The sequence below is a fragment of the Littorina saxatilis genome, linkage group LG10 (genome assembly GCF_037325665.1).
Source record: "Littorina saxatilis isolate snail1 linkage group LG10, US_GU_Lsax_2.0, whole genome shotgun sequence".
In the NCBI taxonomy this organism is placed as follows: domain Eukaryota; kingdom Metazoa; phylum Mollusca; class Gastropoda; order Littorinimorpha; family Littorinidae; genus Littorina; species Littorina saxatilis.
In genome coordinates this window covers 44,706,854-44,724,569 of record NC_090254.1, presented here as the reverse complement: position 1 = coordinate 44,724,569, position 17,716 = coordinate 44,706,854, and the positions used below count along the sequence as shown (strand labels likewise).

Genomic DNA, 17,716 nt, shown 5'->3' with positions numbered 1-17,716 from the left:
AACTGACATCTTGTGAAATATAGGTCTCCTGTAAACATATAATGTCAAACTTTTTCTCTTTAAATAGTCGAATAAGACCTTTTCTTTTCTTTATCTTTCTCATTCCATGAACATTCAAGGATGCCACTTTTAAATCAGCCGTTGCAAAATTCATAAATGTCAGAAATTAAACGTTCTTGTAGTTCTCGAGAAGAAAGGATGATAAGGGGCCGGATAGCTAAGTTGGTAGAGCACTAGACTTATGATCCTAAGGTCTCAGGTTCGAATCCCGGCAGGGACGGAAACGGGTCAACTTTATGTGCAGATTCAGAGACGGTATTCATGTCCCACCCCCGTGTCACCACAGTGACACGTAAACGACTTCGATCTTTCTGCCATAAGTGCAGGTGGCTGATTACACCTAAACACGCAGACACCTGGGTAGCACGACTCTGTTGCTGCTAGCTTTCCACTGGGAAGAAGCGGCCCCAATATTCCAGCGTTGGAATGATAAAGTATTGTGAAATGAAAAGAAAAGAAAAGTGTTCTCCGGAGATAATGATGTTGTGTGCACTTACTTGTATTGGATGAGAGCGTAGGCATATGAGTTCGATATGAGTTAGTTCGTGTGTGTGTGTCTGTGTGTGTGTGTGTCTGTGTGTGGATGTGTTTGTGTGTGTGGATGTGTTTGTGTGTGTGAGAGTTTGTTTGTGCATGTGTGTGTGTGTGTGTGTATGGTTGTGTGTATGTTTGTGTGTATGCTTGTGTGTAAGTTGTGTGTCTGTGTGTGTGTCTGTATGCGTGTGTGCGAGTTTGTTCGTGCATCTGTGTGTCTGTGTGTGTGCGTCGGTGTCGGTGTCGGTGTCGATTTACGTGCAAAAGTAATCAAAAAACTCACCTCAAAATCAAACAGTGGTAAAATACGAACGAGAACGCTATCAGACGCTTTTGCTCGACCAGATGCATCGTTAACTTCAAAGTAATCCAACAAGGTAGCAAAATGTGTGAGATATATAATTCACTTTGCCGGTATCAACAAAGAGTCGCAGCGTCCTTCCCAGAATGCGTCTTTCTCTCCGGGGTACCAAGGACTAAGGTGCACGAAACGAAAACTGGGTTCCAGTCAAACGGGTTTCGGATTGGTTGACATTGTGATATCAACCAATCAGACTGCGAGGCGTGTTCCCATCCTATTGGCTGGAACTTACCTCCTAGTTTTGCTTCGTGCACCTTCAGCCAATCAGAGAGCGAGCGTGCGAGAACCCAAAGATGGTAAAGAGTCTAGCAAAATATCACGTGTGAAATGGTACAATCAGAATTAAAGGGCTTTAAATGCACAGAGAGAGAGAGAGAGAGAGAGAGAGAGAGAGAGAGAGAGAGAGACAGAGACAGAGAGACACAGAGAGACAGAGAGAGACAGAGAGAGACAGAGAGAGAGAAACACAGAGAGAGAGAGACAGAGAGAGAGAGACAGACAGAGAGAGAGACAGAGAGAGAGACAGAGAGAGACAGAGAGAGAGAGAGAGAGACAGAGACAGAGACAGAGACAGAGACAGAGAGAGAGATATGATGATTTGGACAAACAATCCCTTCTAACTTGGCACAAGCGGTGGTTGACATAACTCGACGAAAAATCATTCTGTAATGTTAAAGTAGCAGAGAACACTTGACGGGTCACACGGTTATCTCCCTGTTTTGCAGAGTGACAGTGAGATCATTCCGCACAAGGAGCTAATGGGTTAAGTGTTTCTCGGATGGTTAGAAATAGCACGGTTCTCAAAGACTTGGCCACGCGATTGTGTTTCGAGTTGATGACATTGTGAAACAGTCTTCAAGTATGTTAGGTTGTTGCTTAGCTTTCCGATAAATCGACTGTGCGTAGCGAACTTTTGATCCGTACGTCACTGCTAGCATGTATGAACGTCAGAGGTCAATCGATTCGACTTGAAAGTTCTCCAAACTTGTGTGACGCCAACCAGAGAAAAACACACTCACATGCCGTATATTCGGTTATAATACCGAGAGCGCACCTCCGGACCGCGTAAGTAAAGCGGTCCCGCCAAAACCACGGTTCGTGACCTCAATTGATAGCAAACTGTGTCTCTTTCAAACTACCTGCATTCTACATCGTGTGGATGCATAAGGTATTTATCTGGATTATGTGGGTTTTCTAAGCAAGAAATATACACGTAAACGAACATACGAACCGATTTGCTGTAGATCCGTCCATATTTTAAAGGTACTGAACTTGTCAAATCCAGGTGCACGGAGCCCCTGGGGCTTTTAGTCATACCTCAGGCAGCTATCCGTTAGAAGAACTACCAAGTTTCATTGACTTGCACCCAAAGAGTCAAGAACTGCGATTTTTTTACGAATTAATTTCGTACTCGGACCCGGCTGGTCTTGACCTATTTTTGGATCTAAATTTAGATCAGGTAGATCACCACATCATGCACAAAAAGACACGTCACTAGCAAACTATGTCAGACGTCATCATGAGTTTGTGTAAAACAAAATGGAGGCCGGAATCACTCAGTTGAATCGAACTCCGACCAAACACCACGTAATAACTAGGTTAATTTATGCACTCGCGTGAACAAGAAACTGTCGAGCTTCACAGATGTCGTCGTTGGGTAGTTTTGGGTTTGTTTTACTACCATAGGAGGATTTTTGAACTGTAAATGCACTCAGCTGCAACAAAAACGCAAAACGAAGGCAGTGAGCTGCACTGTGCCTTTAACTTGTTCGTCCTCTTTCACCTCACCCTGCATGATTCCTTGTCGATAGATGAACTGCTAAGCCTACCTATATTTTCATTGATGTCTCCCGCGCAGATTTGTAAAATTTCACCATTTAAAACGGTCTGGATTTTGCTCCAATTCAAAAAGAAACGAAACAGTCAAAACTGCCTGGTATCGCACCCCCGCAACGCCTGGATCGGAATAAAATTGCCTCCGTGTTGGAGACTATACACAGCATCACGATCATTGATTGAGCTAAAGAGACCGGGTGCGGAGGCGCACTCTCAATATAGCCTTGAATATACGGGGTGACTTGGTGACTTTGCAAAGACACCGGCAGTTGGTGGATGTTTTATGGTTTTTTGTTTTTGTTTTTTACCTTCTTGTTCATTTGCCTTGGGTCATGCGGTTGTAGTTTTGTTTTCGTTCCTACTTTACATTCGTCCGTTTTCTGAACGTTTACTGACAGAAACACCGATGGGAACAGACGACGAAACTCCGAGCGTTTCCATTGGCTTCGCTTTTGACTAGCAAAATGTAACCTCTTTCCAGTAACAAAGGGAAACCGGCGGTTTGTAACCTTTCTGCACTGTTTTTTTGGTCACTCAGCTACTCATGAATAAAAAGACGTTGACATTATGACGAAATGCATGAATATTTACAGAAGGATTTATCGTCGAGTTAATGTCAAACGGCGTTTATTCCAAATAAAAAGGATTGTTGGTCTAAATCCTCTCTCTCTCTCTCTCTCTCTCTCTATCTCTCTCCCTCTCTCTCTCTCTCTCTCTCCCCCTCCCTCCCTCCCTCCCTCCCTCCCTCTCTTCCTCCCTCCCTCCCTCCCTCCCTCCCTCCCTCCATTGCACACCGGTACGACCGAACTAAGGTAACGTTAAATTACTGTTGTGCAGCGGGTTGAAAGAATACCCTATACCTCCCTCCCTCCCTCCCTCCCTCCCTCCCTCCCTCCCTCCCTCCCTCCCTCCACCCATTGCACACCGGTACGACCGAACTAAGGTAACGTTAAATTACTGTTGTGCAGCGGGTTGAAAGAATACCCTATACCTCGGAGATATACCTTCACTCGGTCTCAACGACGTCACGTGACATGTTATATGGTGGAAGAGAATGCTGTCGCTTATTTTCCTTTTGAGGATGAGGGTTTAACATGGATCGGGAACTTACAGGACAACCGCGGCTGGATAGTTCTTTCCGTGACTGGGCATAGTTTCAGTCTTACCGAACTCAGGGTGGAAAATAAGCGACAACATTTTCTTCCACCATATAACATGTCACGTGACGTCGTTGAGACCGAGTGAAGGTATATCTCCGAGGTATAGGGTATTCTTTCAACCCGCTGCACAGCAGTAATTTATTGATACCTCTCTCTCTCTCTCTCTCTCTCTCTCTCTCTCTCTCTCTCTCTCTCTCTCTTTCTCTTTCTCTTTCTCTCTCTTTCTCTCTCTCTCTCTCTCTCTCTCTCTCTCTCTCTCTCTCTCTCTCTCTCTCTCTCTCTCTCTCTCTCTCTCTCTCTCTACAAGGTACAATTTTATGCTCGCTCATCACCTTGCTAATAACTAGGTCAGATTATCGGTTGTATGCTGTAGTTAGTGATAAAGTAGGGAAGAAGCCATGTTGGCGACTTTTCACTGATGGCGAATTCTGTGCTGTAATCATCTGAAATGATAAACTCATAAATAACTATGCTCATTAATTATGTATCAATTGAACATTAGAATTTATTACTTGAGCCATGTGACGAGTTCGACCCTGGGTAAGGGCGTTCGCAATTTTCTCCCCCCTTTCCTAACCTAGGTGGTGGGTTCAAGTGCTAGTCTTTCGGATGAGACGAAAAACCGAGGTCCCTACGTGTACACTACATTGGGGTGTGTACGTTAAAGATCCCACGATTGACAAAAGGGTCTTTCCTGACAAAATTGTATAGGCATAGATAAAAATGTCCACCAAAATACCCGTGTGACCTGGAATAATAGACCGTGAAAAGTAGGATATGCGCCGAAATGGCTGCGATCTGCTGGCCGATGTGAATGCGTGATGTATTGTGTAAAAAAAATCCATCTCACACGGCATAAATAAATCCCTGCGCATTGAATATGTGCGCGATATAAATTGCATACAATAAAAAAAAAATTTAAAAAAAAATCCCTGCGCTTAGAACTGTACCCACGGAATACGCGCGATATAAGCCTCATATTGATTGATTGATTGACGTCAGAGTCTGACAACAACTCATATTTACACGTTTAGCCAAAACTACCAAAGAGATAATGTTTGTGTTCGTTCAATAATAAAAATAAAATAAAAATAGAGAATGCTACATGGCTTGCTATGTCGTACCTGATTTACACGATTTTTTTTTTAAATATTGAACTGCAAGCGAAAGCGAGCTGTTCACTATTGAAAAAGCAACGAGTGTAAATCTGGTACAAAACAGCAAGCCATGTAGTATTCTGTTTATCCTATACTGTTCAAAAAAAGAAACGCATAGCTTGTAATATTTGGTTAATTTAGTTATATGGCTACAAGGATATCCACCAAACTGCAGAAAATGTTTATCTGGTCGTCGACCTTTCGTCCATTGCCACAAGTGAGCTCTGCACGTGACGCATGCGTTATCAGTGGCTACAATGTCAAAATTGCTCATTTGGCATGACCACTCGTCATGCTTCAGTGTAATCTCGTGAAACTCGGGGAATATTGAGCTCTCACCATGTCTTCCAAAACCCATAAAAGCGGATTGTTCGCCACAAAGAAATCAGACGACAATTCAGCGACGAAAGATGGCCCGATTGAGCAGAGAAGACCGCCAAATTGCATTGGGTCGTTTACAAGCAGGCCAAAGTCAAAGTGCAATCGCCAGGCACTTCCACGTGTCCCAGAGCACCATCAGTAGACTGTGGGTCAGGTTTCAAGCCACTGGCTCCGTTGCTGACTTGCCACGAGCGGGAAGACCAAGGGCGACAACTGCTGCTCACGACCGCTTCATACGGCTCCGCCACCTCCGGAATCGTTTCCTGTCGGCCTCATCTTCTGTCCAGGCTCTCCCCGGGCCACACCGATTATCGGACCAGACCGTGCGGAACCGCCTGCATGAAGCTGGTTTGAGAGCTCGCAGACCTCACAGAGGAGCTGTCCTCACCCGCCGCCATCGCCAGAACCGAGTGCAGTGGGGCAACCAGCACCTTCGCTGGACCGTCCGGAATCACTGGAGACACGTGTGGTTCAGCGACGAGTCCTACTTCCTGCTCCAGCGACATGATGGTCGGAGGAGGGTCTACCGGAGAGTAAACGAACGTTACGCGCCCAACTGTGTGGATGAGGCACCCGTTCATGGTGGTGGAGGCGTCATGGTGTGGGGGGCGATCAATACCGCTGGAAGAAGCACCCTGGTGCACGTCCAAGGGCGCATAACTGCCCAGCGATACGTGGAGGAAATTCTGCGCCCACACGCCCTTCCTCTTCTGGCGGACCAGGATGCCATATTCCAGCAGGACAACGCTCGCCCGCACACAGCACGACTCACCACCCAGTTCCTCACCGACCACCATGTCCAGGTGCTTCCCTGGCCATCCATGTCGCCAGACATGAACCCGATAGAACACCTCTGGGATGAATTGGACAGACGTGTGCGCAGGCGAGAAGAAGCGCCGGCAAATAACCGCGATCTATTGCAGGCACTTCAGGAGGAGTGGGACACCATCCCACAGCAAGATATCCGGCATCTGATCCAGTCCATGCCCAGAAGGTGCCGGGCAGTTGTTGCTGCTCAAGGCAGTCACACCCCCTACTGACTTGACAGCCTCGGCACCCAATCGTATTGATTGACTGATTGATTTGAAGATGCAAATGAACTGTGTGTGCATTCAACTGTGTCCATACCAAATTTCAAACAAATAATCTAAATATTGGATTTTCTGTTAATTTTTTCGAAAAATAAAACAAATTTGGCAAGTAGCAACTATGCGTTTCTTTTTTTGAACAGTATACATACTGTACTTACGTGTATTTTACTGAAAATGTCCTGCAGTCAAGGCAGCTAAATTGAAGACGCTTGTTTTGGAACCTCGATCTCTTCTAAAGCCTCGTGCAATCTAATACGTCAAAGTAAAAAAAAAACGTCACTCTGAAAATGTGGCGTGACATGTTAGTTCTAAAAATTCATCGAGGGTAATTAGCGAGCGCAATTTTTTTTTCTTTCTATAATGACGTTTGTCTCGGTGACTTTGGCATCATAAGCAGTGAAAAAACAGGTCCCTGCCAGACTTGCTTGACATGACCTCATTTACATGATATACACACGTGTGATTTAAACGATTATTATCTCACGAGTGTCTCTCTCACGTTTGTAGGATAAAAATGAATTCGAACTAGATTCGATGGGTACATAACTGTTCCATGCCTTTTTGACCTAAATATGACATTTAACACAGATCTTGACAGTCATTGTTCAAAAATGGTCCAAAATACAAGTAACATAAAATAGCGATCAAAATATTATGACCGTTGCTGGCGGCAAGCTATTCTGTTTTAAACAGACAAACACCTTCTCTTCTGCCGACGATGCAATGATAGAATAACGAGCCTTTTACGCACAAGAGTGCGGACATGCGAACATCTATGGAAAGCCGTTTGGCTCATAACCATTACACGCGTAATAAAACATAAATACACGTGTAATAAATAATTGATACACGTGTAATAAATGATTAATGCACGTGTAATAATCATTTTTTACGCGTGTAATAAATAATTCATACACGTGTAAGAAATGATTAAATACGCGTGTAATAAATATTTCATGCGCGTGTAAGAAATGATTAAATACGCGTGTAATAAATATTTCATGCACGTGTAAGAAATGATTAAATACACGTGCAGGAAATAGTTTATACGCGTGTAAGAAATGATTAAATACACGTGTAGGAAATTATTTAAATACACGTGTATTTAATCATTACATACACCCGTAATAAACTTAAAACTTGAATCGGAAAATATACGACATGCAAAGCAACAACTCTCGTCTATTCTACTTCCGGTTCGCGCGCACAACACTGACCGACTTCATCTGATAAAACAAGTAACTTACCTTTCCAATGCTGTGCGAGCCTGGGCAAAGGGGTTAAATTGTTCTCGCAAACCTTCTAAGGTGACATTGACGTTTGCCGCTTCCGCCATCTTGAGCTGTAAGCGTGCAAAGCGAGGCGATGAAGACGCATAGAGTGTTTTTCATGTGGATTCCCAGTCCGAGTTTTTAAGTCGCTTAACCACGTAACTCCTGCATTTTTAGGCTTGTATGAAATATTTATTACACGCGTATTTATTCATTTCTTACGCGTGTATGAAAAATGTATTACACGTGTATTTAATCATGTCATACACGTGTAAGAAATGATTAAATACGCGTGTAATAAATATTTCATGCGCGTGTAAGAAATGATTAAATACGCGTGTAATAAATATTTCATGCGCGTGTAAGAAATATTTAATACACGCGTAAGAAATATTTCATGCGCGTGTAAGAAATAATTAATACACGCGTAATAATCATTTCATGCGCGTGTAAAAAATATTTAAATACACGTGTAATAAATAATTACACGTGTATTTAAATATTTCTTACACGCGCATGAAATGTTAATTACACGTGTATTTAATCATTTCTTACACGAGTATGAAATATTTATTACACGTGTATTTAATCATTATGCTATTCCATAGCATGAGAAAAAAGATAAATTACACGTGCAATAAGAAATAAATACACGTGTATTAGTAATTTATTACGCGTGTATTTATGTTTTATTACACGCGTAATGGTTATGAGCCAAACGGCTTTCCATAAACATCCTCCCTTCCCCAAGCGTCACTCCTGATACGGTTGTCCTGACCCGGTCAGGAGAGTTGCCATATCACATGCAATACATCAAAGAAACTACAATGGGAAGAAGGATAACTTCCTCATTGGGCATGCTTAGAAATGAGAATGGCTAAATACGAGTTATTCCCCTTTTCTACATGCTGACCAGGCTGTCTCCTGCTTTGTCATGACTAGTACAGTCGATCTTTCTCATGCTGTGACTTGCTTTATTTTCACATTTTCGGTATTTAAAACAGCAAACACACACACACACACACACACACACACACATACACTGAAGAAGTTTCCATTCTGATTCGGTTATTTTATTTGGTGCTATATGTTTGCTTCACATTGTTTCTTTTACATTGCTTTAGGTATCCCAATTCGCTAAACACATCCATAATGCATGCATGGCTCATTCGAAAGAGGGCAACTGAATAACTGATGCCCAATAGCAATAAATACTGAACAACTGAACAATAAATAGCAATAAATGATGACAGCGCCAAGTTTTTAAGTACAAAGTGAAATCATGTGACTGGACAAAGGCACAATTACAAAATACAAATAAAAAAATCGAGGCTCATTTTAAGTTCTCAGCTCATGGGGAAGCATAAGGTGACCCTAGAAACCGAAATTAGGAGACCTCCCGCCCCCAGGGCAGACTAAAAAAAAAAAAAAGGGGGGGGGGGGGGGCTAATTTGTGAAAAAGTATAAAAGGAATCGAAAACTGTATACATGTATTTAGTTAATACCCCAAAAATTGTATAGTATATACAATGTCAGACCCTAAAGAAAGTTTGTTAGTCTTTGCTTAGGCAAAACAAAGCAAAATAGCCTGTTTACGGTATCCCGACCAACCCTATTTTTCTAGACCAACCCTAGACTTTTTTTTTGGCATTTGGAAAAAAAGAAAAAGAAAAAAAAATCAATTTTGTTCCTGTTTTTTTGCAAAATAATTTAAAAAGATGGTTATAAATTTTTTTTAAGAAAAGCCGACCTACCGACCCTCTTTTTGTGTGCCTATGTTACTGTAAACAGACTAAAAGGTACATCAGAAACAACACACCAGGGAGGGTCCAAAATTGTATCAAAATATAGATGGTAGGGAATTCAAAATAAAAAAAGACAATAGACAAAACATGTACTTCGGCTCATAGAGCCTTCTTTAATTTTTGACTCATTAAGTCCATGCTCCGAGAGTCCTTTTTTTAATTTTGAATTGCCTACCATCTATTTTTTTTATACAATTTTGGACCCTCTTTGTACGGAGAGAGTTGGCAATTGTTAATCACATTCTCTCATCTCATTGACTCTCCTTCAGCTCCTTGGTAACATGCGTTCCCGTCTCTGCCAGGATTGGACACAGCAGCAGATAACCGGTAAATATGTAACAGGCATAAATGGCAAAATAGCTCGCCTCGCCTGATAATATAAGAGACAACTGTTCTACTACAAAGTCTTTCTTGGGAGGCTTGGCTAATTTACTCGCTCGTTTTACACGGGGTTCCATCGTTTTCTTTTCTAATCGGAAAACCTTGCTCCTCAGTTTGTTGACCTTCTGCCAAAGTTCCGCTTCACGAGGGGATGGGAAGATGACGACTTTGATGCTTTACATCCTATGTCCTCCAGGATCGCCTGAATGTCATCTAAAAAAGAAAACACACATAAAATAACATAACCATAACAAGTTACAACCTGGAAGAAATTAAAACACGTGTAATTAAATCACAAAATGAAAATAAACAATAGCGTAGGAAGGCAGGCCAGAAATGAAGTGTATTAGCAACTATGGATACGATGTGGAACAATGATGGAATTGACCTTGTTTGGTACTGAATGGGTGAGGCCATTAGAACTGTACCCACGGAATACGCGCTATATAAGCTTCATATTGATTGATTGATTGATTGATTGATTAGGACAACAGTACCAGGTAAACTCCTCACACACCATGCCTCTTTCTTTCTTTCTTTATTTGGTGTTTAACGTCGTTTTCAACCACGAAGCTTATATCGCGACGGGGAAAGGGGGGGGGGGGGGGAGATGGGAATAGAGCCACTTAATTGTTTCTTGTTACACCATGCCTCTAACAGGATATGTTTCCCATCTTTACGTGTTGGAACTACAGGTACAATTTCATCCATCCATGCATCCGCCCTATACAGCTTCTTCTTCTTCTTCTTCTTCTTCTGCGCTCGTGGGCTGAAACTCCCACGTGCACTCATTTTTTTTGCACAAGTGGAATTTTACGTGTATGATCGTTTTTACCCCGCCATTTAGGCAGCCATACGCCGCTTTCGGAGGAAGCGTGCGGGGTATTTTTGTGTTTCTAAAACCCACCGAACTCTGACATAGATTACAGGATCTTTTTCGTGCGTACTTGGTCTTGTGCTTGCGTGTACACATGAAGGGGGATAAGTCACTAGCAGGTCTTCACATAAGTTGACCTGGGAGATCGGAAACATCTCCACACTTAACCCACCAGGCGGCCGCGACCGGGATTCGAACCCTCGACCTTCCGAGTTAATAGACCGACGTCTTACCACCCCGCCACAGCGCCCGTCACCCTATACAGCAATTATCAACTATGTAATGGATGGGTTTAAAAATTTTTTGATGTCAGGGTGTTCTTCATGGTTAAAAATCTCTTACCTGGTTGAACAATTTGTGCATCAGGCGACAGGTCGGTGCTGGCTTCATTTGTAGCTACCCTTTGCGATGGTGGCTTCCTCCCACTAGCAACCTGCAAATGCACAGCTCTTTAACTGACAAACTCACAACCAACACCCAGTCACAATGAAACAATTCTCCCAATTTCATGGCATTGGTCTTAGGCCACACAAAAAAGTGTATGTTTCTCGTAAGGCAAAACAAAAAATAATCTGTTTACAGTATCCGGACCGACCCTATTTTTTTCCCACCGGCCCTAGACTTTTTTGGGGCATTAAAAAATGAAATTAAAATATTCAGATGGCTAAAATACAAAAATAAAAAGCCGACCTACCGACGCTATTTTTGGAGGGCCTATGTTACCTTAAACAGACTTTTTTTGTGGCCTAACATGACTAAAGGTGGAGATTTTTTTTCTAAACTTTTTTTTTTAAACCATCTTTTTAACTTATTTTGTTGAAAAACAGGAAAACAATTGAATTTTGAATACCCCTTTTATTTTTGAAAATGCAAAATAAAAGTCTAGGGTCGTCGGGAAAACATAGGTAGGGTCAGGTGACCAGAAACATACAACTTTTTTGTTGTTGACGCCGACCCTATACTTTTTTTGCCATTTGGGGCTGTTTTTTGGCAAAATAAGTTCATCATATCATCATAATCAAGACGTCGATCCAAAATAAGTAACTTTTTTTGGTTGGCCTTATCATTTTTTTGCGCTAAATGCAAACAGGCATTATTTGATGGGAACAATGCTGTTTTTTTTTCAATTCTTACATCAGCCTCAAACTTGTCATTACTCAACCTGCATTTAATAGTGTGCTTCATTGGTTTGCAAAAACCTAAAACCAATAAATAAATAACCTTCGGTGGTGGATTGGGCACTGCAAACAATGTCGGGACAGCATTCCACACAAGTGATCCTCTCTGCAGGATTGTTTTACTGGTTGGCCTCAAAGTGATCAGTACAAAGCTTGAGACCTTGAACATCAGCTGGCTGCAGCTTTTCAAAGTCCTCTCGCCTTGTGAATTGCATCCATATTCTGCACCTAGTTTGACAATAAAAACAACAATGTTATTGTTAAACTAAGCAAAAAGGAAAGACAAAAAATAAATCAGATCTTCAGTCTAAATCTAACGCTCTGCCTGAACGCAAAACGGATGAGTGATGTACCTTTGTACTGTAATTTTCCCGTAAGCACGGTTTGATAAAGATTTCGGCAAATATGCCCACGGGTAGTTTGTCATCAAGTGTAAACTGTTGTTTTGTACTGACTGCTGACTCACACTCACAGTCGTAAGTACAGTGTACACATGCACACACAGGTACACACGCAGACACACGCGTACATAGTACAGCTAGTACAGAAATCTCAGGATGAACCGATCCATGCTATGTTTGTAATATTTCATTTGCATATTAGTTCTATAAATACTGTAGTATCATAGCAGACAAAAATGCCCAGAGACAGTTGGCTTATCTGAGTGAGTTGACTCGAGCCATTGCATTCTCATTCTGAAGAAGGTAAACCTGATGAAATAATCACTGCACAACCCACCTTTTTTCTTCTTTAGGGAACTTGTGGAAAGTTTTCCCGAAGCAGCTCTGTTTGTAACGGGCGTTCTTGCAACAAAAAGCCGAGCACAATTTACCACCACCTCGCACGCGATCGGTACCTACGCGATCCGCCATTTTGTTTTCGCCGTCAGCATGTGACTAGGGACGATAACCCACAAACACTTTTTCGCATTTTCTTCGCAAGTTCCACGTCTTCTTTATGTACAGTGTTTGAATACATGCAGTGCGACAACTACGTATGAAAGATGACCAGTTGATCTCTCTACATCCAGGTCAGTTGACCGACTTTCATCATCACTGACCCAACACTGGACACTGATATCGCATACGTGTGTGTGTGTGTGTGTGTGTGTGTGTGTGTGTGTGTGTGTATGCGCATGTGTCGGTGTGTGTGTGCGTGCGTGTGTGTATGTGTTTGTGTGTGTGTGTGTGTGTGTGTGTGTGTGTGTGTGTGTGTGTGTGTGTGTGTGTGTGTGTGTGTGCGCGCGTGGAGTTGCTTACATGCCAAGTCCTTCTGTCCTACTTTCAAATACAGTTACATAAAAGTCTCTATAATTATCTTTGTATTATAAAACGGAAAAAGAAGGAAGAAAAACTAACTTAAGAGGCGATAACATTACAGAGAGTGATGTAAGAAATACATGATTTCCATCCCTCATGGCCCTATTCCACACAGACCACGAATCCCACGATTCAAAATTTTGGCCACGAACTCCCGATTCCAAAAAATCGTAGTTAATTCGTAACAAATTCGTAGTACATTCGTAAGCATCGTAAATGAATTATAATCGATTCGTAGGTATTCCTAACTCATTCGGGGATTCGTTGCCAAAATGTTGAACAGCTCAAAACTTTTGCCACGAATTCCCGATTGCTCAAGAATTGCAAGAACTGACTACGAATAAAAACGAATTAGTTTGAGAACTTCACGAACTGAGAACGATTCAACTACGAATCCTAAAATGTATCAATTCGTGGTGATTCGCGGGATTCGTGGGATTCGTGGTCTGTGTGGAATAGGGCCATAACAGACGAGACTTTGCTACACTTACAGGGGAGATTATACATTAGGTGCTGCTGCTTGAGCGCAATTGGTGTGTTCTCTCCCTTACTAGGCAGGCCTGCACCAGTCTGACACTTTATTTTGGTCATACAAACTCAAATGTAGTGGGTTTTTTCGATTGAAGTTGGGTTTTTTCCACAGGCGCATGTGGCTTTATATTAAGCGATAATCGTGCGACTCTATCCCCTGTATGTTAGAAAATACGTAGTACGTTTTCTTACAAAGTTACGAAACTTTTTTTTTTTATTATTAACATTTATTTGACGATTCGGGGAAAAAAATTGGGGCCGTAGGGGAATCGGACACACACACACACACACACACACACACACACACACACACACACACACACACACACACACACACACACACACACACACACACACACACACACACACACACACACACACACACCTCGGAATCGGAAACATGGATTTTTTTCTTCGCTATTTCTACCTCTCAGACCTCAAAGCATATTAGGACATTTTAGCACATAATAACATGGACATAAGGTTGCCATGGACATAAGGTTGCCCCGTGTCCTCCCGGACCGGATTGGAACCCGCAACCCTTAGATCACAAGGGTGGTGCTAGCTCTACCACCCCAACTATCCGGCCCCAGTTAGTTGAATAAGACACTGTTGGTATCCAGGGTTTCATTTACTAGTGCGCCCTGCGCCATTGGCGCATTAAATCTGAAAATGTCCCATCAAATTGATATTACGTACCACTGCGCCACCAAACTTTACATCGAATTACACACACACACACACACACACACACACACACACACACACACACACACACACACACACATAAATAACACGATATAGCGGCTAATTCTCAGATGGCACCATATTGCACCATTTTGCATCTTTGGTCATAACGCGTACAGGCCTCTCTGGCGCTTCTTGCCTTCGACTATTAGTGCTAGGACTAGCTGCAGAATAGGGGCTGAATTGTTCGGATTGGTATACCAACATGATACTTTATACAGTTAAAAATACATCTCTCAGGATCCAAATGCCAGGGAGGGGCAACTTCTAAATGGTCTATGAACGAAAATATGACCTGTTTAGTAAGCATACCCTCAAAACGCACTTTTGCAGAAGGTGAACATTCAAAACACCAGTTCTTTGTAACTAAGAGTTTAGTTTACCTTTGAATTAACATTTATGTTTGCCTGTACCATGTTTCCAACATCAGGACAATAAACACACTGCAGGGGCGGATCCAGGGGGGGTTTCTGGGGTTTCCGGACCCCCCCCCCCCCCCCCCCCGCAGCCTAAAAAAAAAAAGAAAAAGTAATAAAAAAAATACATTTAAAAATAAAGAGAAACTGAAGGCTCAAATTGCACCAGATTCCTCCATTTTCCTTGATTTTTATCAACATTTTCCGGGGGGGCATGCCCCCGGGCCCCTCTAGGAGCTGGCCTTTGTCTTCTAAATGACGGTTTCGGAAGGTAGTTGGGTAATTTGCTGGCTCAGGTTGCACCAGATCGGTCAATTTTCCTTTTATTGGTAATCTAATTTGTCTTCTTAAATTTACTTTTTGAAGGTGTATTAGGGGAAGTTTCTTGGCTCAGATTGCACAAGATTGCTCCATTTTCGCGCCCACAACTAAACGCTTCGCGTTGTCGAATTGTCCCTTTAAGAAATTTGGAAACCCCCATGATGTGATCCGCCCCTGCACTGGCTATTGACGTTTTATAATTATATACAAATGAATCGGTTTTCTTTTCAAGAACGGTACCGTCTAGTAACAATCGCAAGCTTGCACATTGACTATTAAAATTATGCAAATGACAAATATATTCTTGCTAGTTGCTATCTTTTTGGAATGGGTTCATGATTCTGCTTTATTTTAAAGCAAAGACAGATGACACTACGACACTACATACTGATGTAAAACATACTGTCCGGTCAATTGTCTACAGATAAATTCTCAACAAGGTTGTAGAGGCCCTCCTATTTACAAAATTAATACTGTACGCGAAGCTGTATTTCTACTATTTGTTAACAAAGAAATGCATTTCATGCATAATGCCAGAGTTTGAAAAAGAAACCTGTAAACATAGTTTCTTCTATATCCATAGCGATTTACTCACATAACCGGTTCATGAATTCAGTCTTTCAGTCACGCTGGCATTTGCCATCACAGAAGCAAAGAGCAGTGCAGGGGACACCCGCTGTGGCACAGCTATACGGACCTCTACAACCTTTCTTGCAGCTGCATTTTACTAGTTCAGAGCAGATCTTAGATGCATCTGGAAGTGATGTCCAAACAGGCGAATAAGTTCCATCAACTTCTTCCCAGCCCCAGCTTGCAGGATCTGGAATCTCTGGCTGCGGAATGAGAGCTTCCTTCCAGATGATCTTTGCGTGTGTTTAAGAAGAGCAGCTTGAGTGGGTGGGGTGTTTTCCAGCATGCGCCCTTTCTTCGTGAACAGGTGTTTTCTGGCATGGTTCACCTTGTCGGAAACACTGGTCTTGTCGAACATCAACGAGACAAAGCGCTCAATCTGGCTGAACTTGTCCGGTGATGCAAGCACCAAAAGGAACAGCTGTGAATTCTGGATCAGACATCCACACTTTCCAGCATCTCTTCTTACTGACACCAAAGAAAGATGACACAGTGTCGCAGCCAGTCAGAGAATGAAACATCAGAGGTGCTGCTGATTTCTCTGGGCGTAGTCGTGAATAGGCAGAAGACGATAGTGGGATCCAGTACAAATGCAACCCACAGGTTTTCCAGCTGGAGGGAATGGTAGTGAGCTGTTGCAAGCACCACTACATCAGTGTCTAAATTCCTGATCATGACGTCAGTGTGATTCATTCTGGCCAGGTCAGAACAGTGTACAACCAGTCTGGTGTAAGCCTCTACGTGTGAACAAGGGGACAGCCTGGCTCTTTGGTCCTCACTAATGTCACTAGAACTAACAAAGTCCACACCTTGTGTTGCAATGACCACTTTCCCGTCTTCCTTGACGAGCTTCAGATTTTCAGACAGGATGAAAGAGCTCTTCTTTGTTTTGACTGTTTCGTAGGAATTCTGGCCAGTTGCGTGGCAGAGCAACGTCTCCTTTCACTCTTCTCCTCATGCCAGAGCCTCGTTTCTTCCTCACTGATGACTTCAGACTGTTGTCACGGTAACAGTCCCAAACAATGTCAACTCGATCAGCGTTAGACAGGCACATCAGGACATATGCTAAAAAGACAGAATCACTGTACTCTTGGAATGTTTGTGCTTGGCGTGGCTTCAGAATGTGCACCAGCGCAGCACCATCAATGAGAACAGCTGATACTTGTGGTTCAGTGAGTACTGGGTCATGAGTTTTCTCAAAACAGTGCAGGAGATCGCTTTTGTTGCCGTGGCGCAATTCTCCAGAATCTGAGATTGATGGAGGGAATGACTGGTTTTCGTGCTGAAAGAATTCATCAAGGTCTTCTCCTCTAGCCTGACATCCAACATACAATCTTGCAAACAAACCACAGTTGGTCTTGGCTGTCTTCAGCTTCAGATTCTTGGTCATCTGAGTAGACTTGTTCTGATTTCTGAAAAGGGCTACTCTGTTAAGGTGAATTGGGTCTGACAGTGGCTTTGACCTTTGCAGCAGCCTTTCAGCTAGTTTCAACCGGCTCAATCTGTCCGAATTATCTTATCATGGCTTACCCGTGAAGTGCAAAACCCTCGTCTGGCCATGTGAGCCAGTCCCAACATCGTGAGACGTGACTTGTTGTCAACTTGAGGGTCAATCTTCAAAGCAGCTTCCCGAATATGTGACTCAAGCTGGTATGTAGAA

At 42.7% G+C, this 17,716-nt stretch overlaps 1 protein-coding gene and 1 long non-coding RNA gene across 2 annotated transcripts in view; both read right to left on the bottom strand.

Moving 5' to 3' along the window:
- The window catches only part of LOC138977880 (uncharacterized), a 74,179-nt gene extending 66,263 nt beyond the window's left edge, over positions 1–7,916 (bottom strand). The window contains exon 1 of the mRNA XM_070350486.1: positions 7,828–7,916. Within this exon, the coding sequence (XP_070206587.1) occupies positions 7,828–7,916 (89 nt within the window). The remainder of the gene's footprint in view (positions 1–7,827) is intronic.
- Positions 7,917–8,908: 992 nt separating this feature from the next.
- On the bottom strand, positions 8,909–12,291 carry LOC138978917 (uncharacterized). The gene is made up of 3 exons (XR_011459842.1): positions 12,136–12,291; positions 11,257–11,347; positions 8,909–10,250 (listed from the first exon to the last, which is right to left on the bottom strand). It is a non-coding gene; the product is annotated as an uncharacterized lncRNA (long non-coding RNA).
- Between the last annotated feature and the right edge of the window lie 5,425 nt (positions 12,292–17,716).